We start from the raw sequence: 21,687 nt of genomic DNA on the forward strand, positions 1-21,687 counted from the left end.
CGTAATTCACAGAGTATTTTCCTGAGACATTTCTTAATCACATATTGGGTTCTATATCAACATATGCTTAAGAAAAAGATTTTCACAAAGCTTCAGTGATCCTGTTTAAAACAAATTTGACAAGGACAGCAGTAGCACTTGTGAAATATTGCATGCACGTGTGTAGGCATAAAATGAGCTCCCCAGCATGGGTCAGAATGCTGTTTACTGACAAGGCTGCACTATAACAAGAAATCAAAATGTTTACTTACCAACTTTCACCATATGAATTCAACTGGAGACTGAGGAGTTATTTTTTTTAAGCCAGTCCCTTTAGAAGTCATTACTACAAATAGCTTCAAAATACACTCAGTTTAGTTTGCATACCAAAATCTCAAACTCCTGGTTCAGCTGCTAACGAAACAGGGAGATTTTAAAAATGATTTTGCTGTTATTACTTAACTACAAAATCAAGGGACTTGAGGGATACTTTGAAAATATCAAGTTAGTCTAATACAGTAAAACCTGTGAGAGCCGGAACTCAACAGACTGCCTTGTTTTTTCCAGGTCTAGCAAGTTTTCCGCCTTTGACAAGGTGTAGTCTTACTACTTTTCTATTGATCTCTCTGAGTGGAAAATATTTGCATTTTCCTTCTCTGACAGGTTCCCACCTTATATAGGTTCTGGCTTTTGCAGGTTTTACTGTACTTCCTGGCAATGGAAGGAACCAAGTGATAATGTAGCCCAATATCCTGCTTTTACACATTTAAAAAAAAAGACAACTGAGAATCAATATGAAATGATTTGCCCAAGGTCAACATGCCAGCTCTTTTGACTCCTAGGCCAGCAGTCAATCCCACAGCACCCACTAACTCCCTTTCACAGAAATCAAAAGGAAATTATCCCCCCTCTCCTGTCCATCGCCCCGTAACTGTTACACGACTTTTTTCTTTTCAAGCATTCGCAAGAAAGAACAATGCACCCACCCTTGAAAAGATTCTGATAAGGAGGCCCCTCAAGTGTTGAGCTTTTGGTAACATTTATTATCATGTGAAAAGCAACTAACTAAAGGACCCCAAATCTCAAGAATCTAAATCTCTAAATGGGGTCATTTCATCTTCATCTTACTGCTAGATGTATATGGCGGACTTCCAGAAGATAGTTTCTTAAATCTGTTACAAATAACCCTGGAAGCAGGTTCCTCAGCATAAGTTTTACAAATGGTTCTTGTTCAGTTACTACAACAAACCTAAAGCATTTTGCCTTGCTTCGATTTGGGAAAATGTTATAAAATCACAGCTACACTGGAGGCCTTGCTCTCATTCTTTCTCTATAAAAGAAGTGTTCTGTACAGAAGTGTCCCTATGTACATGTTCTGAGGGGCCAAATACTTCCTTTCAGTGTGGAATCAAGACCTAAAACCAAAAAACTAAACCCATTGCCATCAAGTCGATGCTGACTCATAGGAACCCTATAGGACAGAGTAGAACTGCCACGTATAGTTTCCGAGGCTGCAATCTGTACAGAAGCAAACTGCCACATCTTTCCCCCCACCCCAAGGAGTGGCTGGTAGGTTTAAATCACCGACTTTTCAGTTTGCAGCTGAGCTCTTCACCAATGTGCCACTAGAGCTCAAAACAAACAAACAAAAAACCCTAACCCATTGCCGCTGAGTTGATTTCAACTCATAGGGACCCTATAAGACAGGGTAGAACTGCCCCGTAGGGTTTCCAAGGAGCTGCTCGTGGATTCGAACTGCTGACCTTTTGTTTAGCAGCTGAGCTCTTAACCACTGTGCCACCAGGGTTCCCCAAACTATTATAGCTCCTATATTCTCAACAGTGATCAATTACAATACGTATCATCAATTAAACTTTTCAGATTTAAAAAGGAGGTATCAGAAACAAATGCAGAACATTTTCTCTTCAAATCATTTCTAATATAGAGTGTCCAACAAACACCCTATGCTGGAGAGCCTTTACACTATTTTAAGATCGAATCTGACCTAGTTAGATATAGCATAAGATAGAGTCTTGTCCACAGTGTCAACTTTTTATACCATGATATGCCTGGGATCTTCCCCAAAGAAGAAATTCCAGCAACTATGCGATGACAGACTACCTTGTCTGCAAGCAATATCTTGTAAGGAATTTAAAGTTAATTACTATACATTTTAACAATATTCTTAAAGAGTAGATGTGATTTATGAGTTTTAAATCCCATTTTCTTCCAGAGGAAGATTAAGAAATTTAGATATGTCAGGCATTAATATGAAACTCAAATGTTTTCCCAAGTTTTCATTTGCTTTCCGTGACAACACTGTGATGTCAGAAACGCTTTTTTACTAGTGAGGAATTTGGGAAACAGAGATGTTAAGTAACTTTTCCAAATTAATGGTGCCCCAAAGAGCCTTACTCTTAGGTTAATGCTTCTTAAATTTTTGTCCGACATCCAAAATATATTGAAATGTAATCTTTGAAGTCATATCATATGTTATCATCCCCTTACTTTGTCATTCACCATTGTCCACTAGAGAGCTTTGGTCTGTACATTCAATCAGCTCCCCTGCTTGCTGCTTTTCTTACTTTAAGTGATGTTCCAGAGAGGTGTTTCTCTGTAAGTGGTGGGGAAGGAATGAGGAGAACGATGTAGCTTTGCTTTTTAAACTTAAGTTGAATTTACTTTGAATTTCAAACGTCAGTAAGGGAAAGGTAAGATTTCTATAATTATCAAAGGATAGCCTGGTTAAAAAGCTTGAGAGAGGCTATTCTAAGTCTTTTTTTTTTTTTTAAGTTCACTGTTGTCCGAGTTCATTGTGTGCTGAGATAGTTTACGTAGTATTTTTTGTCGAAGCTCAGCACAACCATTTTCAAAGAATAGGAGCTAAAGAAATGTTGGAAAGTAAAGCCTCTTAACATCTTCTGAGTTTCCTAACCTATATCTCATTACAACTTCAATCGTACGCATCTCCTTTTATCTGTTACCTTACACTCTAGAACACCTTGTGATGAGTTCAATGCAGTTACACGTGTCATAAATACCTTTTTGGTAAATATGATAGTAATGGTGATGATGTTGACCAAGGTTTTGATACAATTTTTTTTTTAACATCCATTTTAGCAAATAGAATGCTAAGTTCTGAGGTGAATTCCCACATTCTGCTCTTGTGTAGCTGCACAAAGAAATAAACTTAATAAATCTAGCATTTATGTTACACATTTAATAGAAAAATTTTAAGCCACAATCACTGTAGCTGCTGGATACTTATTTCTTCGAGAATTCTTTCCGTGCATGCATTAACTTTGGTTAAGTTATTCTGAATTTAAAAGGTAGAAGAATATTTAAAATAGTATGGTTTCAGAAGCATTGTAACAGACCAATTTCAAAAGATTAAACTGCTAAATTTTACTTCACAGTCCCTTTGCAGATCAGTTATTTAGGTTTTAAAAGAGGAGGGAACCATGTGCTGTTATTTGCGTGCCCATTAGTCTCACACAAAGAAGAGAACAATACAATAAGACTAAGAAATCGTTCTTCCAATGATTGTCATTGAAACGTTACATTAGTAAACATTCACAGTATGAAGTCTCTCTCAATCTCCAGCATATAAAATAGTGCAAAGAAAAAAAAAAAAAAAAGGATTCTAGTCCTGTTATCTGCAAACAAAACTTGTTACATCTCCACCAATTTCTTTTCTTCGATAACGTTAGGCATTTGCTGTCAGATCATCCCAAAATTAATAATAAAATATATAATCAATTTCTAAAGGGCCCTGCGGCCTTTTTAAAAGTTAATTTCCAGTTAAAAATAAACTTTAATGAAATCCAAGATAAAATTGTGACCTCTATTCTATTAAATAATTTACTTTCTTGTTTTTTTTCTACACAGTAATTCTTACAATTTTTAAAAAACAGTAACTATGAAATCCAAAGACATATAAGATGCTATAAAGCACTGGTAAATGACTAGTGAAATTCATTAACTCTTACATAGTAAATACTTCAAAATGCCAACTTTTCCCATCACTGCACAGTTACTAACAACGTTGACAATTACACATACGCACGCACACATACCCCCATTCTCTCCAATGAACCATCTTTACTGTTAACATCTTTTCCAGTTAATGTGCAAAATTTTTGCATTCTAATAAAAAATATAGATTTGCTCCTATTTAAGCCTCCCTCTTTTTTTTCTTCTCCAAGATGTATCATTTATTTGATATGTAATACAAGTTTAGTAACAATTATGTCATGTATAACCATTAAATGGTGTACTACTGTATGCATTGGACTCATTTGCATATTTCATTTTCATAACTGCACTCTCTATGCATAAATATATTTGGAGATGCTGGGGCGAGGAAGGGAGTGTCAAGTGGAGAAAAAGATTCACACATCAGTCTCCACAGCCTTCACATTAGAACAGTTGTTTTTATCTGTCTCACTGTCATCCCCTTTTCCCTGACACTTCTCCTCCTTTGCACACAGAGACTCCTTAACTCCTTCTTCCATCTCTAGATACTCTGATTTGTCCCCCAGGGAAGAAGAAGTAGAGCTCCGAAATTTCTTCAGCAAATTGGAAGGGAGGTATGGGCAACTGACTGCATTCTGTGTCAGCTGTGTCTGTTCCTCGTTTTCAGTCTCTCTGTGGTAGAAATAGTTAAAGTTAGAGACAATCACTGGCACTGGCAAAGCAATGGTTAAGACACCTGCAATGGCACACAGGGACCCCACTATCTTGCCCCCCAAAGTGATGGGCTTCATGTCCCCATAGCCCACAGTCGTCATGGTCACCACAGCCCACCAAAATGCATCTGGGATGCTTTGGAAATTGGTAGTAGGTTCATCTGCTTCTGCAAAATATACAGCACTGGAAAACAGGATGACCCCAATGAAAAGGAAAAAGATCAGAAGGCCCAATTCCCGCATGCTGGCTCTGAGGGTGTGGCCCAGGATCTGCAGGCCTTTGGAGTGCCTGGAGAGTTTGAAGATCCGGAATACTCGGACCAGACGGATGATCCTGAGAATGGCAAAGGACATAGCCTGCTGCTGCTGCCCATTGCCACCCCCCTGTTGCTGGGCCAAATCAGTGCCCAACGTGATAAAGTAAGGCAAAATGGAGACGATGTCAATGATGTTCATGATGTTTTTGAAGAAAAGTGCTTGGCTGGGACAAGCAAAGCAGCGGACCACAAACTCAAAGGAAAACCAAACAATACAGACTGTCTCCACAATGAAGAAGGGGTCATTGAATATCGTGTGCCCTGCGTTCTCCGGATGCGGTGTCGAGGTGTCGTTCAACAACCCACTATGCCCACCAGAGCTCAGTGCCATGATGAGATCCCTGTCGTCCCTAAACTCAGGCAAGGTTTCCAGGCAAAAGATAACAATGGAGATTAAGATGACCAGGACAGACACGATGGCTATGCCCCTTGCTGGACTGGAGCTCTCTGGATATTCAAAGAGAAGCCAAATCTGCTTTTTAAATTCATTCTCTGGCAGCGCCCTGTCCTCCTCTTCTCTCACGAAACCCTCATCCTCCCGAAATTTGAGCAGGGCTTCCTCTCCCAATTGGTAGAACTTCACCTCCTCAGTGAATATATCAAAAGGGACGTTGACTGGTCTCTTCAGGCGGCCTCCTGATTGGTAATAATACAAGATAGCATCAAAGCTGGGCCGGTTTCTGTCAAAAAAATACTCGTTGCGCAAAGGGTCAAAGTATTGAGTCCTCTTCTCAGGGTCTCCCAACAAAGTCTCTGGAAACTGGGCCAGAGTTTTCATCTGGGTCTCAAAGCGTAAGCCTGACACATTTATCACCACACGTTCACAACAGTCACTGTAGCGAACTGAACTATAGCCACCGCCTCCCCCATCATCCTGAGGCAGCAGGTCTGTGTAGGAACATTCATCACCATGGTCATCTTCACTATAATAAAACCTTCCCTCCTCTTCCTCCTCCTCCTCCTCCTCTTCATCTTCCTCTTCTTCACTCAGCTCCCTCAGGATCTTCTCCTCAGAGCCACTGGGCATCAGGTCAGTGCAATGAGGAAAGCTGCTTTGACGGTGATGGACTTTCTTCTTCTCAAGCCGTTGTCGCCTCCTCCTCCGACTGCCCCGGCCACTCTGAGGGTCTTGAGAGATACAGGCCCCACGTGACTGGTGGTGGTGGTGGGAGCCCCCTCCAGAGCCCCCACTGCCTTCAACAGCAGCTGTGGCCGCAGCGACAGCAGCTGCTGCAGCTGCCCTTGAGTGAGCAAGCCTCTCCCGCTCCCGGGCCCGGGCCTGGGCTGCATAACCGTAAGGCATATGACTATTGCACCCTGAGCTCTCGGCACTCACCATTGCAACCTCCATGGTGGTGGTTTCTGGAAATGGCTGGTTCCAGATGTAGAAGAAAAAAGGAAAATAGGGCAGCTTCTTTTCTCACCAAATTAAGGTAAGTTTGGAACCCTTAAGCAGATTGCTTGGAAGACTAAGGATATTTTCAGTCCAACTTTGCATTTTCTGTTTTTAAATCAGCACGCCCAATGCTCTCACTTCCCAGGGATTCAACATTGCTCTCCAGAGCTAGGCTGGTTTAGATAAACAGCCTAGCACTCTCAAGCCTAAGTCAGAAAAGGTAGGCGTCTCCCAAACACCTATGTTTTGGGGTAGGTGTTCAAATCTGGAAATTTGTCTGGAGTGCGATTGGTGATGATGCTGCACGATTCAAAAGCAGAAAGTACCTGACGGCCAGCAGTTGAGCCTAGAAAATGAAATACATTTTTCTGCCCTGGAAATTGTCCAAAGCTCAGTCCATCCAATTTAAATAAAATGCAAATAAGCTTTTAGTCTTAGCACTTGTCTTCTAGTGGCTGCTTGACCCATGTTAAGACGTGACTGGGAGTATGTCCAGCCATTGCTGCATAAAGCCTACCAGGGTGATTCTCCAGGTTCTCCCCTTAAGTTCATCAAAAGCTTCCTGAACCCAGGTGCAATGCCAAGCTACAGAGAGAGGCAAAGACCCTGGGAGGCAGAGAAGTTGGAAGATGAGGTGTCACCAGGGGCAAAACCAGCTCTGAGGTCTCCATAGAAATCAAAGAAATGCAGGGCATCCTTCGGCTAAAATACTGCAGAAGAAGCACTTCACCTGAAAAAGGAAGGGAAATAAGCATAGGAGAAAAATAAAAGGAGGAATAAAATCGTAAAGAACAAAATGAGTTTTTCTTTCACCTAAACTTCCTTCTCTTGTGCTCAAGCAAACCATGTACTTTGAGTAACCACATATTTTACACCAATTGACCCTATGTTTTTAAGGGGTCCGGGGCAGACTGTTGTTACCTTTCGCTCTCCCTAAACATCCTTCTTTCTTGCTTATTAGTAAAGGTCAGTCTATTTTCATGGCAACTCAATTATTTTTCCTCTCTCTACTCTCAACCCTCATGGCTCTTGCTTTAATCCTCTCTTTCACTAATGCCAAGTCTTAGTTCTCAGTCATTCTCTTCGTATCACGATAACAACGCTGTTACTTTAGATCTGCTTCCGTCATTCATTTACCTCAAGGCAGTATTTTTTTTTTTTTAATTTCACTCACAAATTATTTCTGAATTTAATGCCCTTCCATTCCTTTCTATCTTGATTCAGGCTTAAGGAAGTCAAGGAAATTTCTTTAATCTAGGCTCTAGCCACTTGAACAAGCCTCAATCACCCCATCTACAAAGTGTAAGTAATAATGCTAACTACTGCATCCCACTCTTAGAAGAAATAAATGAGATAATGGATGCTGATAGAATAGTACACTACCTTGTATCTACACCTAGCGGTTATTAATAACACAACAGTAACCTACCCCTAAATGTTTACGACATTATTCCATCACTGTCTAAAGAAGGAGAAAGACAGTAAGTAAAGAGATCTGGGACGTTCTAAGGCTCACCAATGGCATTCTCTGGTTTCCTAAAGTGTGTCCCTGTTATTGTTTTTCTGTTCCCCAGAACTCCTGAACACTCCCTACCACCCACAGCCTAGGAACTAATTCCAGTTTCCCCATCTCTAATAATCATCTTCTCTCCTTCAGGGTCCTTCTTGTTCACCTCCATGGTTCCTCCTACATGCTTCTCAAGGGACTAGCTCATTATTTTTTTAAATCTCAGTTTGTACGGACTTCCTTCTCAGCTTATCATGCTTTCCTCCCTGTATTTCAATCCACACCTCCTACCCTCCAGCACTCTCTCTCTCAGCATCCACTTTTATTTCCAATCTTCTACTTCCTAGCCCCGCAACTTCCTAGCAGCCCCAGTCTGTTCCCACTGACAGTATTCCTGGCCTTTCTTCTTTGCTTTGCTCTTGCAAAGTCCAGCTAATTCATCTCCTCAGCCAGGACCTGTAAAACTGCCGCCCCGATTTCATGGCCCCTTTTGCTTTTTTTGCTTCTTCCATTTATTCTGTCCAAACAAGGCTTCCAAATATGCAGAGAATGGCCCAGAGAATTGAGGAGAGTGATGGTTTCTACCAGCCTTTATTACTGGAAGCACTTGGGAAGCATAAGAGAAATGGCTTTCTGAAGCCAATAACAGGATTCAGCTCTTGACCACCTGCTGCTCCTTGCTGAATGTGTCAGCCTAGAAGCCTAAACACATTGAGTTTTTTGAAGTGACAAGCAGGGAAGTGACAAAAAGAGGGCTTCCCAATCACGTACCTCTTCCCAATACACACATTCTCCTAGGGAAAGAAGGGAGCTCGATTGGCACAAAAAATCCAGAAAATACACCCCTGAAGGTATCTCACAAGACATTCCTTCCCTTTTCCTCACTCCTAGTATCACCTCAGATGCTGAAATATTTACCCTCAAGAGGTCTCCAAATTTCTACCTACAACAAAACTGCCCTGGGGTTATGTCCACAGTGGAGGGTCAGACCAACATCCTTTAAAGACTTTCACAGGCCAAATAATCCCAGAGTTTGCTCAGTCTCTTACCAAACTCCCATAAAGCAGTGATAATACACTATTTAAATAAAGCCCCAGTGTAACCAAAGTGACTATATATTTGTATACATATACCCCTCTACCCCTTTCAACTGACTCCCCAGAAAGTCATGAATTAGGGGGTCTTCTAATTCACCATTAACTGTGAAGGAGACCTAGAGCTGCCCTCTTTCTGCTCCAAACCAAATAATTTCCAGTGCCTTTATTTATGTGTTTGGTTTTGGTTCATTACTTTATGTTTATCTAACTCTCCACACCCCACCCCACCTCCACCCTACAAAAAGCAAATTGTCTTCCCTTTAATTTGCTACCAGCTACGGCACCACCACCACCTCACTACCCCTGATCTTTAAAAAATCCTTCTACTCAGCAAGCCAGACTGATTTAAAATCTCTCTTCCTTCTCGAGGTATTCATGTTAGAAGAATCTATTCAAGCTGACTCCCAGGAGCCTTTATGGGGAAGACCCTTGCAGGGAAATTTCCTTTCCTCCCTTAACATCATTAAACTAATGGGATTTTGCAGACTACCTCCTTCCCCAATCCCTGCAGCCCCAAACAACAGCCAAGCAGCCCGCCTCTCCTCCCCCACCCCACCCCCCAACAAGGGCTGTTTTCTTCTTAGTGCTAATGCCTGCAACTGTTTTAGGGTGGTACTGAACCTGATTATCCCTAAGGGAGAGACAGAAAGAGCTAGAGAGAATATGAACCAGAAAGGCCAACACCGTGAGAAATATACACTTAAACGCACGCCATTTATACAGTCCCTCTGTGTTGTTCAAATGCCCAGAAAATGCACGCAAAGCCAAATATTGGGAGAAGAAGCAATTCAAACCCGTTCGCCAGCTGTTCTCAAAGGAACAGAACCGGTGAGGCTGGGATGAGTCAAAATGATGTTAAATCTAAACCCCACCTCGTTGGGGAACGACATCTTTAATCGCGCCCTCGCCTCCACACCTAGGTTCCCTCTAGGGCACATTAAGCAGGGCGCACGCACCCCATCCTCAGGGTTGGGAAAATAACAACTGTTGGCCCCCCGGAGCGCCGCGCAGCATCTGCACCTCCCTTCTCCCACCTCCTAGTTTATTTTTAACCGCCTTCCATTCATGCCCTTCTGTCACATTCCCGATATTATTTAGCCACCAAACGTCCACTGTTTCTTAACAGCCAAAAGAGGAGGGTGGAGGAAAGATAAGAAAGGTATCATACTCACCGTTCCCAGGTGGGGCGAAATTCAAAAATAAAGACAATCCCCGGCTGGTTCGTTTTTCCCCCTCAAGCTGCAACAGCTGGAGGAGGGGAAGAATGATCTCTTGGGTAGATGAAATCACTCCAGATTTGGCAGGTAGAGGCTCCAAAACATCCAGGGAGCAAGTTCTGTTGCCTGGCCAGAGGGGCAGAGAGTCCTTGCTGCTGGAGCCTGGCGGTGGGGATTGGGCTGCCTTAGGGAAGACCCCAAGACTCCTGGTTCCTCTGGAGTTCAGCACGAGAAGGCTCAACTGGGCAAGGAAGTCAAGGTTCCTCCCGAAAAGAAACAAAATCCTAGACAGCAGCGATCACTTGTTAAGCCTGAATTCCTCCTCCAACATCCATCCTTTTCTCCCTGGAGCTGGCTGCAGAAGCAGCACACGCCTCCCCTGGCCGCGAACGCGCGCTGGGCGGGGGCGGGGCCAGGGCCGTGCCGAGGGTGTGGCGTTCACGGCGGTCGCCAGGGGTGCTTCCCGGCGCGGCCGGTCCGGCTCAGTCACGACGCGGCGACTCCCCGCCCCCCGGCCCGGCCCCCCCGACTCCGGCGATCTGGGGAGCGACTGAGAACGAGTCCAGGCGCCCCTGGCTGTTGCCCCCAGAGGCGAGGAGCAAATCCCAGAGGGAGAAGCACCCTTGTTGGAGCCGGAATGAGGGTCCCGACGGCAACGCGGCAGTCCCCAGAGAAGTTAGGAAGGGAGACCAGGGAGGATGTCCAGTCTTGAAAACGGGGTGCTTATGGGCGTCTTCTTCTCTATCCCTGGAACGGGTCTGTGGAGTTGGGGGCCCGGTACATTTCTGACAAGGCCGCCCCCGGGGAGCTCTCGCTGCGCCTGCGAGCGCGCTACGGCCGCGTCGGTCCTTGCCTGCCTTGCTGACCCGAGTTTGTCAGCCTCATCTCGGGGGTCTGGTCTCCGGGAGCGGAGGAGGCTGCTTCTAAACACGTATTGGACCCCCAGTGAGGGAGGGTTGGCAGAAATTGGAATCCGGCCTAGGCTAGGCGCTACGTATGGATAGGAGAGAGTTGGAGGGTTATGAGCAGGTTTCAAGTCTAGCCTAGGAGCTGCGGGCTTGGGAAGGACTGGGAAGGAGCCCCCAGCAAACCTGTTGCTGCAAAAAGGAATACGATGCGACCGGAGTTTGACTTCCGGGAGGTCTCTAGGGTAGTGGCCAGAGAGGTAGCACCACCCATCGCCATTAAATACAAAAAAGTACTACCCACCGTGATGAGGTGAGTGCGCCCGCGGCAGGATCCCCCTCCGCGGGATGGACTCGAAGGCTGCTTCCCAGGTGGCTGGTATATGAAATGCCCCTGGGCACGGATGTAGGTATTCACTTCCCACAAATGCACCAGAATGAAGGCTAGCCTTGAGGAGCACGAATTTACACACACACTGAAGCACACCAGAAGCCCAGGTAGCGATCAGGTCCTGGGCACCTCTCCCGCTCCCCTGATCGGCCAAGGGAGCAGTGGCCGCGCGCACTGGAACCTCTGGAGCAAATCCGACCTCCCGCAGGTCTGTTGGCGCCGTGGCGGCCACTGTCGTACTTTGCCAACAGCTTTGTTAGAGGGCCCTATGGGGCCTCCTCCTTTGTGGCGCTCTATTAATTATTAAAGCAAATATTCCTGAGCTGAATTATAGATATGCCCTGCGCTCGCTCACCTAACCGCTGCTGGCTTGGTATAGGACGCCTGCAAGGCTGCTTTCTGTTGTTGTTTTATTTTTCCGTTATCTTTTTAAATAACTGAAAATATCTGAATTGTCTCAGGGAAAAGAAAAGGCAAGGGGGGGGGACTGACATGGGTCCTGGTTTTGTTAACTTCTAGTTCTTAAAACTTGGACTTTTGGCATGAATAATTTTACCTGTGACCTCCGGCCTCAGTGGCTAATGGAAGGACTGAGAAAAAATTATTGCCAGAATATCTGCTCTAAAGAGGCTCTTTGCCTCAGTCATTCTCCAGGATAGTTCATTCCAGCAAGCCGGGAGAGTGGATTTCTCTACGAGTAAACATGGTCACTTACACTGGCCCAAAACACTCTCTGTCTTCACAATGTGACATAGTCACTGTGCAGTTTTGTACCTATTAAAAGCAGATAGCTTGTGCTTACTGTCAGCTCATCAAAGGATATTCCTTGGAATGGTAGAAGCCAGGGCTGAGGGCACAGGATCTTGGGGCCAGTTTCCCAAAAGCAATTTGTAAAATCAGTTCAGAGTAACTGTGGAATGCTTTCGGGGAGATGAAAAATGAGATTGAGCGATGTGCAATAGATGACAGTTATATCAAATCTTGGACATTTTAATTGGATCACGTTAAAACTTTATTATGCTTCTTTGTGCCATTTACTGATTGTTCCTGTTACGGTCCAGAGAACTTTAAAGTTTAAAAAGCCTGAGGACTTAATAAATATTTGCATTTTTTAGGTAGCAGGAGTCTGCATTACTACAGGGAGTATGCACCCTAGAAAAAGACACCGTCACCAAGATGCTCATTCAGGTCATACAATAAATATTTATTGAGAGCTTGATCAAGGCAGTAACATTCACTGAGTGTGCCTAGTGCCCAGCTCCGGGCTAAATTCTTTACTGTGTATTATCTAATTCGATCTATACAACTAAATACTCTATGTGGTAAGTAGTAGTATTATCATTGTTTTATAGAGTAGGAAACCAAAGCTTACAATGGTTAACTAACTTGCCCAAAGTCATATAGGTAGACCTCAAATTCAGGTCTATCTACTCTCTACTATGTGAACAGACCCCATGCCGGATCCTAGTCGCGATAAGACCATGTGGTCTCTATCCTTCAGTCCTTACAATCTAGTGGGCATGGCAAATGCGTACACAAATTACAAAACAATGGGATGCCTGTTATAATGGAGGTAGGAGAATGGTGTTTCTGGGACACAGAGAATGGAGCAGCATCTCATCTCAGAGAATCAAGCAAACATTCAGAAGATGCATGTAAAGAATGGTGAGAAGTAGAGTGACTGCCGTGAAGAATACATGGGCACCTGGCACTGGAGTGGAGCTGGAGGGATAGGTTGACTCCAAATAGGGAAAACATGCCATGCCCCTAGCCCTTTCCTTATCCCATACAAACAACTCTTTTCCCTTATAACTGACTTATTTATAATGCAGATAAGAAACAGTCTATTTCCCTGAAGCTCTTTTAGGAATTCCTGGAAACACAGCACAAATAAACAATAGCAGAAAGGCTTTTTGCTTGTGTCCAACAAAAATATACCTTGTCTCTGCTCGAAAACTATTATCTTTGGAGAGGAAAAAATTCTTTGCTTGTCTTTCTAAGTCATTGACTAGTCAAAATTCTTCAAGCTTTCCATCCCCAAATACACCGTTACCACAAGTATTTCTTCCTTGGCTTTGAGTTTTCTCAGTGGTAATACAAATATTTCAGGCACACCAGGAAGCTCTTGCCTATATAGAAAGGGGCAAAGAGCAGCAGATCTGTTTCCTTTGTACAAAGCATGATGGGAGGCCCTGTGGGATACAAGCTAAGTCCATTATAAAAGTTTTGTTCTCTTTGAGGACTGTGGTCCACAATGAGTTGCAATATTCTGTTTCCTTCTCTGCTATCTCCCCAACAAGCCAGTGACACCTTCCTAAAAACAGATGCTGCAGCCCTGAGCATCTAGAGCTGTACCTGACCCAGAATAGGCACTCAGTAAAAAGGTATTAAAAGAAATGAATAATGGAGGAGGTTTCCATTTGCCAAGAGAGTTCGGTGAATATGTTGGGAGAGAATTAAAAGATGACAGCTTTTGTATTTGCTTCCCCCAGTCTCTCAACTATCTCACTCTATAGTTCTGAAATGAGGTGGGGGTGAGAAAGCACTGGGTGACTTGGCCCCTTGCCTTCCATTCCCAAATTTGTGTTTACACATGTTCTGAGCAGCTCATAATTCCTAATCAAATGTGAATCATTTCAGCCAGATTTTTCTGTAGATGGACTTTTTTCACCACCACTTCTTATTCCATCTTGTGCATATAGGTGTTATCAGACCTTAAGACATCAGAAAAGCATATTTGCTTCTTTTTACTGTAAGGAAACATCAACCCAGGAAAGGAAGTATATTGCATGAGACAGACCACTCATTGGCCAACTCTCGGCTCACAGCACTGTTTGCAGCACTGTGCCAAGCACAATGCCACTCTCTGCCCTTGATGAAGAAGTCCAGATGGCATGAGATGAGATGAGTCAACGCACCCCTGTGGTAAAGCCCTGATAACAAAAAATCAAACCTGTTGCTGTCAAGTCGATTCCGACTCATTGCGACCCTATAGAACAGAGTAGAACTGCCCCACAGGGTTTCCAAAGAGCAGCTGGTAGATTCAAACTGCTGATCTTTTGACTAGTAGCTGAGCACTTAACCACTGTGCCACCAGAGCCCTGGTAGAAGTCCACAAGGGGGACAGAAAGAAGCTGCAGCTAATTGAGATTATGAAGAAAGGTTTGTGGGGCAGAAGGAGCCATATTGCAAAGGCTCACAGAACAGGAACAGCACGCATGGGGATGAGCAAAGCTTTCAGTATGGATGGTGGGCTTAAATATGCCATGCTTAGAGTTTGAACTAGAGTCTATTAATGGAAATTACATGACAGGATTCTCAAACCCTTTTCCACCTTTGCCCATATAAAAAATAAAGTTCAAATGCACAACACACTTCCCTGGGCAAACCCAGATTAGTAGCTGCAATGTTCATTAAATGGGTTAGTTACAGGTGTTTCATTTCCTAACTACAATGATACTTCTTTCTCTTCCACGTAAGTATGCATCTCAGAAGCCAAGTGGGTGAAATTGAGTTGACATAACTTTACTATTTTTTTTTTAATTGTGATTTAGGTGAACGTTTACAGAGCAGATTAGTTTCTCATTCAAAAATTTATATAGTTTGTTTCATGGACTTGGCTGCACTGTGTCAGCACTCTCCCCCATTCACTTTCCACCCCAGCTTCACCGTGCCCAGTCGTCCAGTTTTCCTGTCCACTCCCATCTTCTCGTCTTTGTTCTTGGGCAGGTATCGCCTATCTGATCTTGTATACTTGATTTATCAAGAAGCACGTTCTTCACCTGTGTTATTATTTGTCTTATAGGCCTGCCTAATCTTTGGCTGAAGGTGAATTTTAGGAGTGGCTTCAAGTCTGAGTTAGAAGGGTGTCCAGGGGCCATAGGCTCAGGGGTTCCTCTAGTCACTGTCAGACCAGTAAGCCTGGTCTTTTTTGTGAATTTGATCATTTGTTCTACATTTTCTCCTGCCTGTCTGGCACCCTCTGTTATAATCCCAGGCAGAGCGGTCAGAAGTGCTAGCCAGGCACCATCTAGTTCTTCTGGTCTCAGGGTTGTATAGGCTGTGTGTCTTAGTTATCTAGTACTGCTATAATAGAAATACCACAAGTGGATGGCTTTAACAAAGGGAAATTTATTTCCTCACAGTAAAGTAGGCTAAAAGTCCAAATTCGGGGTGTGGGCTCCAGGGGAAGCCTTTCTCTCTCAGTCAGCTTTCTCATCAATCTTCCCCCAGACTAGGAGCTTCTCTGCACAGGAACCCCAGGTCCAAAGGATGAGCTCTGCTCCTGGCACTGCTTTCTTGGTGGTATGAAGTCTCCCTGTCTCTCTGCTTGCTTCTTTATTTTACATCTCAAGAGATTGCCTCAAGACACAATCCAACTTTGTAGACAGAGTCCTGCCTCACTAACACAACTGCCACCCATTCTCTCTCATTAACATCATAGAGGCAGGACTTACAACATAGGAAAACCACACAATACCAGGAATCATGGCCAAGCCAAACTGATACACATATTTTTGTGGGGACATAATTCAATCTATGACACTGTGGTTTATGTGGTCCCTTAGTCCTTGGACTAATTACTTCCTTGGGTATTTAGTTTTTTTCCCTCTCTTTTACTCTGGACTAGAAGAGACTGATAGTTGTGTCTTAGATGGCCGCTCGCAAGCTTTTAAGACCCCAGATGCTAATCACCTTGCCCAGTACATGCCTTCCAAAATAAGGTTCATAGTTGTAGAATGGTCTCATGTGGAAAAAATTTCCACCGAATGCAGATCAGTTAGGAAATATACCTCTAAAAACTATTTCTGCCATTTGCTCATTTTTCCTCCATTTCTGTCTTAAGATAGAACACAGTTCTGGAGATTAGCCAACTGATACATTTAAAACAAAAAGCCAAAACAAACAAAGCTTAAGAGTACAAGTGCTGTAAGGTTGCTAATTTATGAGCTCTCATCAGTGGCTCCTGAGAACAGCACATCTGACATCATGTCTTATATATATGCAGAAGTCCTCTTTTTCTCAATCTGCCTTACAAGTCAACTCTCGTTCCAAGTAAGCACAGACGTCATAAGCTGACATGTCCAAAGGTCACATGGGGGTATAAACACTGACAGTTTCCTTTAGAGAGTTTTTAGCAAAGATCTCTCTTCCAAATTCGTATATAGGTTAGAACTTTAAAATAAATTTGTAATAATATCTACAGTGAAATTCAATGATTACAACAGCCTTCTAGGAGGGGGGGGATTGACCAAAACAATTACTCTTGGGAGGTTTGAGGGGTTGGAACAGGGATCAGAAGCTGGCGTTTTAGGATTGTCTCTCCTACCTTCTGACTGTGGATCCTACAGCAAGACTCTTAACCCTTGTTCCCCTCAATTTTCTTATCTATAAATATGTGAACAATGGCATCAGTCTTGTTTCACAAGATCTTGGGAATGAATCAGAACAGAAAATGTACGAGAACATGTTCTATAACCGTAAAACACCATATAAATGTTTTTGTTGTTATGGTTAGTTACTGTTGAGTTGCTCTACTCTTGGCAATCCCATGAACAAGAGAACAAAACATTGTCTGGTCCTTTGCCATGTTCGCAATCTTTGTTATACTAAAGCCCATTGTTGCAGCCACTATGTATTTTGAGTGCCTTCCAACCTAGGGAACTTATCCTCCACCACTATATCAGACAACATTTTGTGATGATCCATAGGGTTTTCACTGGCTAATTTTTAGAAGTAGATCACCAGGCCTTTCTTCCTAGTCTGTCTTAGTCTGAAAGATCTGCTGAAACCTCCACCATGGGTGACCCTGCTGATATTTGAAATACCAGAAACATAGCTTCCAGCATCACAGCAACATGCAAGCCACCACACTATGACAAACAGACAGACAAGTGGCAGATGTAAGATATAAATATAGGACATTATTATTTTAAAGCAATAACCATCAAACTTAGATAACAGATATATAGTGTTTTTACTAGTTCACAATAATTATGGGAAGAACAAAACAATATGTTTTTTTTTAATTTTTATTGAGCTTTAAGTGAAAGTTTACAAATCAAGTCAGTCTCTCACACAAAAACCCATATACACCTTGCTACATACTCCCAATTGTTCTCCCACTGATGAGACAGCCCGCTCTCTCTCTCCACTCTCTCTTTTTGTGTCCATTTCGCCAGCTTCTAACACCCTCCACCCTCTCATCTCCCCTCCAGGCAGGAGATGCCAACATAGCCTCAAGTATCCACCTGATCCAAGAAGCTCACTCCTCACCAGCATCCCTCTCCAATCCATTGTCCAGTCCAATCCATGTCTGAAGAGTTGGCTTCGGGAAGGTTCCTCTCCTGGGCCAACAGAAGGTCTGGGGACCATGACCACCGGGGTCCTTCTAGTCTCAGTCAGACCATTAAGTCTGGTCTTGTGAGAATTTGGGGTCCGCATCCCACTGCTCTCCTGCTCCCTCAAGGGGTTCTCTGTTTTGTTCCCTGTCAGGGCAGTCATCAGTTGTAGCCGGGCACCATCTAGTTCTTCTAGTCTCAGGATGATGTAGTATCTGGTTCATGTGGTCCTTTCTGTCTCTTGGGCTCATAATCGCCTTGTATCCTTGATGTTCTTCTTTCTCCTTTGCTCCAGGTGGGTTGAGACCAATTCATGCATCTTAGATGGCTGCTTGCTAACATTTAAGACCCCAGGAGCCACTCTTCAAAGTGGGATGCAGACTGTTTCAGTAGATTTTATTATGCCAATTGACTTAGATGTCCCCTGAAACCATGATCCCCAGACCCCTGCCCCTGCTACACTGGCCTTCGAAGCATTCAGTTTATTCAGGAAACTTCTTTGCTTTTGATTTAGTCCAATTGTGCTGACCTCCCCTGTATTGTGTGCTGTCTTTCCCTTCAACCACCTAAGGTAGTTCTTATCTGCTATCTAATTAGTGAACACCCCTCCCCCACCCTCCCTCCCTCCCCTCTCTCATAACCGCAAAAGAATGTTTTCTTCTCAGTTTAAACTATTTCTCAAGTTCTTATAATAGTGGTCTTATACAATATTTGTCCTTTTGCAACTAATTTCACTTAGCATAATGCCTTCCAGATTCCTCCATGTTATGAAATGTTTCACAGATTCCTCACTGTTCTCCATCGAAGCCTAGTATTCCATTGTGTGAATATACCGTAATTTATTCATCCATTCCTCTGTTGATGGACACCTTGGTTGCTTCCATCTTTTTGCTATTGTAAACAGTGCTGCAATAAACATGGGTGTGCATATATCTGTTCATGTAAAGGGTCTTATTTCTCTAGGATATATTCCACAGAGTGGGATTGCTGGATCGTATGGTAGTTCTATTTCTAGCTTTTTAAGGAAACGCCAAATCAATTTTCAGTGGTTGTACCATTTTACATTCTCACCAGCAGTGTAGAAGTGCTCCAATCTCTCCACAGCCTCTCCAACATTTATTATTTTGTGTTTTTTAGAGTAATGCCAGCCTTGTTGGAGTGAGGTGAAATCTTATTGTAGTTTTGATCTGCATTTCCTAATGGCTAGTGACTATAAATATTTCCTTCTTTTATCTGTTAGCTACCTGAATGTCTTCTTTAGTAAAATGTCTATTCATATCTTTTGCCCATTTTTTAATTGGGTTGTTTGTCTTTTTGAAGTTGAGTTTTTGCCGTATCAGGTAGATTTTAGAGATCAAGCACTGATCAGAAATGTCATAGCTAAAAACTTTTTCCTAGTCTGTAGGTAGTCTTTTTACTCTTTTGATGAAGTCTTTGGACGAGCATAAGTGTTTGATTTTTAAGAGCTCCCAGTTATCTAGTTTTTCTTCTGCATTCTTTATAATGTTTTGTATACTGTTTATGCCATGTATTAGGGCTCCTAACGTTGTCCCTATTTTTTCTTCCATGGTCTTTATCGTTTTAGATTTTATATTTAGGTCTTTGATCCATTTTGAGTTAGTTTTTGTGCATGGAGTGAGGTATGGGTCTTGTTTCATTTTTTTTGCAGATGGATATCCAGTTATGCCATCACCATTTGTTAAAAAGACTGTCTTTTCCCCATTTAACTGTTTTGGGGCCTTTGTTAAATATCAACTGCTCATATGTGGATGGATTTATGTCTGGATTCTCAATTCTGTTCCATTGGTCTATGTATCTGTTGTTGTACCAGCACCAGGCTACTTTGACTACTGTGGCGGTATAATAGGTTCTAAAATCAGGCAAAGTAAGGCCTCCCACTTTGTTCTTCTTTTTCAGTAATGCCTTATTTATCCGGGGCCTCTTTCCCTTCCATATGAAATTGGTGATTTGTTTCTCCATCTCATTAAAGAATGTCGTTGGGATTTGGATAGGAATTTCATTAAATGTATAGATCGCTTTTGGTAGAATAGACATTATTATAATGTTAAGTCTTCCTATCCACGAGCAAGGTATGTTCTTCCACTTATGTAAGTCTCTTTTGGTTTCTTGCAGAAGTGTACTGTAGTTTTCTTTGTATAAGTCTTTTACATCTCTGGTAAGATTTATTCCTAAGTTTTTTATCTTCTTGGGGGCCTCTGTAAATGACATTGATTTGGTGATTTCCTCTTCGATGTTCTTTTTGTTGGTGTAGAGGAATCCAACTGATTTTCATATGTTTATCTTGTATCCCTATACTCTGCTGAACTCTTCTATTAGTTTCAGTAGTTTTCTGGAGGATTCCTTAGGGCTTTCTGTGTATAAGATCATGTCATCTGCAAATGGAGATACTTTGACTTCTTCCTTGCCAATCTGGATGCCCTTTATTTCTTTATCTAGCCTAATTGCCCTGGCTAGGACTTCCGGCACAATGTTGAATAAGAGTGGTGATAAAGGGTATCCTTGTCTGGTTCCCGATCTCAGTGGGAATGTTTTCAGGCTCTCTCCATTTAGGGTGATATTGGCTGTTGGCTTTGTATAAATGCCCTTTATTATGTTGAGGAATTTTCCTTCTTTTCCTATTTTGCTGAGACTTTTTCTCATGAATGAGTGTTGAACTTTGACAAATGCCTTTTCGACATCAATTGATAAAATCATGTGATTCTTGTCTTTTGTTTTATTTATGTGGTGGATTACATTAATTGTTTTTTCTAATGTTGAACCATCCCTGCATATCTGGTATGACTCCCACTTGGTCATGTTGAATTATTTTTTTGATATGTTGTTGAATTCTATTGGCTAGGATTTTGTTGAGGATTTTTGCATCTACATTCATAAGGGATATAGGCCTTAATTTTCTTTTCTTGTGGTGTCTTTACCTGGTTTTGGTATCAGGGATATGCTGGCTTCATAGAATGAGTTTGGTAGTATTCTGTCCTTTTCCATGCTCTGAAATACCTTTAGCAGTAGTTGTTAACTCTTCTCTGAAAGTTTGGTAGAACTCTGCAGTGAACCCATCTGGACCAGGGCTTTTTTTTGTTGGGAGTTTTTGATTCCTTTTCAATCTCTTCTTTTGTTTTGGGTCTATTTAGTTGTTCTACCTCTGTTTGTGTTAGTTTAAGTAGGTAGTGTGTTCCTGGGAATTCATCCATTTCTTCTAGGTTTTCAAATTTGAGTATAGTTTTTCATAGTAATCTGATATGATTCTTTTAATTTCAGTTGAGTCTGTTGTAATATCACCTATCTCATTTCTTATTAAGGTTATTTGCTTCCTCTCCTATTTTTCTTTCGTCAGTTTGGCCAGTGGTTTATCAATTTGGTTGATTTTTTTTAAAAAACCAGCTTTTGGTCTTGTTAATTCTTTCAATTGTTTTTATGTTTTCTACTTCCTTTAGTTCAGCTCTAATTTTTATTATATGTTTTCCTCTGGTGCCTGTGAGTTTCTTTTGTTTCTCTTTTTCTATTTGTTCAAGTTGTAGGGATAATTCTTTGATTTTGGCCCTTTCTTCTTTTGGGATGTGTGCATTTATTGATATAAATTGGCCTCTGAACACAGCTTTTGCTGTGTCCCAAAGGTTCTCATAGGAAGTGTTTTCATTCTGATTCGATTCTATGAATTTCTTTATTCCATCCTTAACGTCTTCTATAATCCAGGCTTTTTTGAGCAGGGTATTATTCAGTTTTCAAGTGCTTGATTTCTTTCCCCTGCTTTTCCTGTTATTGACTTCCTCTTTTATAGCCTTATGGTCAGAGAGGATGCTTTGTAACATTTCAGTGTTTTGGATTCTGCTA

The 21,687-nt window shown here is 42.4% G+C and overlaps 1 protein-coding gene across 1 annotated transcript; it reads right to left on the reverse strand.

Annotated features, from left to right (window-relative positions):
- Positions 1-4,282: 4,282 nt before the first annotated feature.
- Positions 4,283-6,511, reverse strand: KCNA4 (potassium voltage-gated channel subfamily A member 4). Its single transcript, XM_049889890.1, has one exon. It carries the CDS (start codon positions 6,333-6,335, stop codon positions 4,371-4,373), a length of 1,965 nt encoding a protein of 654 aa, XP_049745847.1. The 5' UTR covers positions 6,336-6,511; the 3' UTR covers positions 4,283-4,370.
- Between the last annotated feature and the right edge of the window lie 15,176 nt (positions 6,512-21,687).

This window comes from Elephas maximus, chromosome 7 (genome assembly GCF_024166365.1).
Source record: "Elephas maximus indicus isolate mEleMax1 chromosome 7, mEleMax1 primary haplotype, whole genome shotgun sequence".
Lineage (NCBI taxonomy): Eukaryota > Metazoa > Chordata > Mammalia > Proboscidea > Elephantidae > Elephas > Elephas maximus.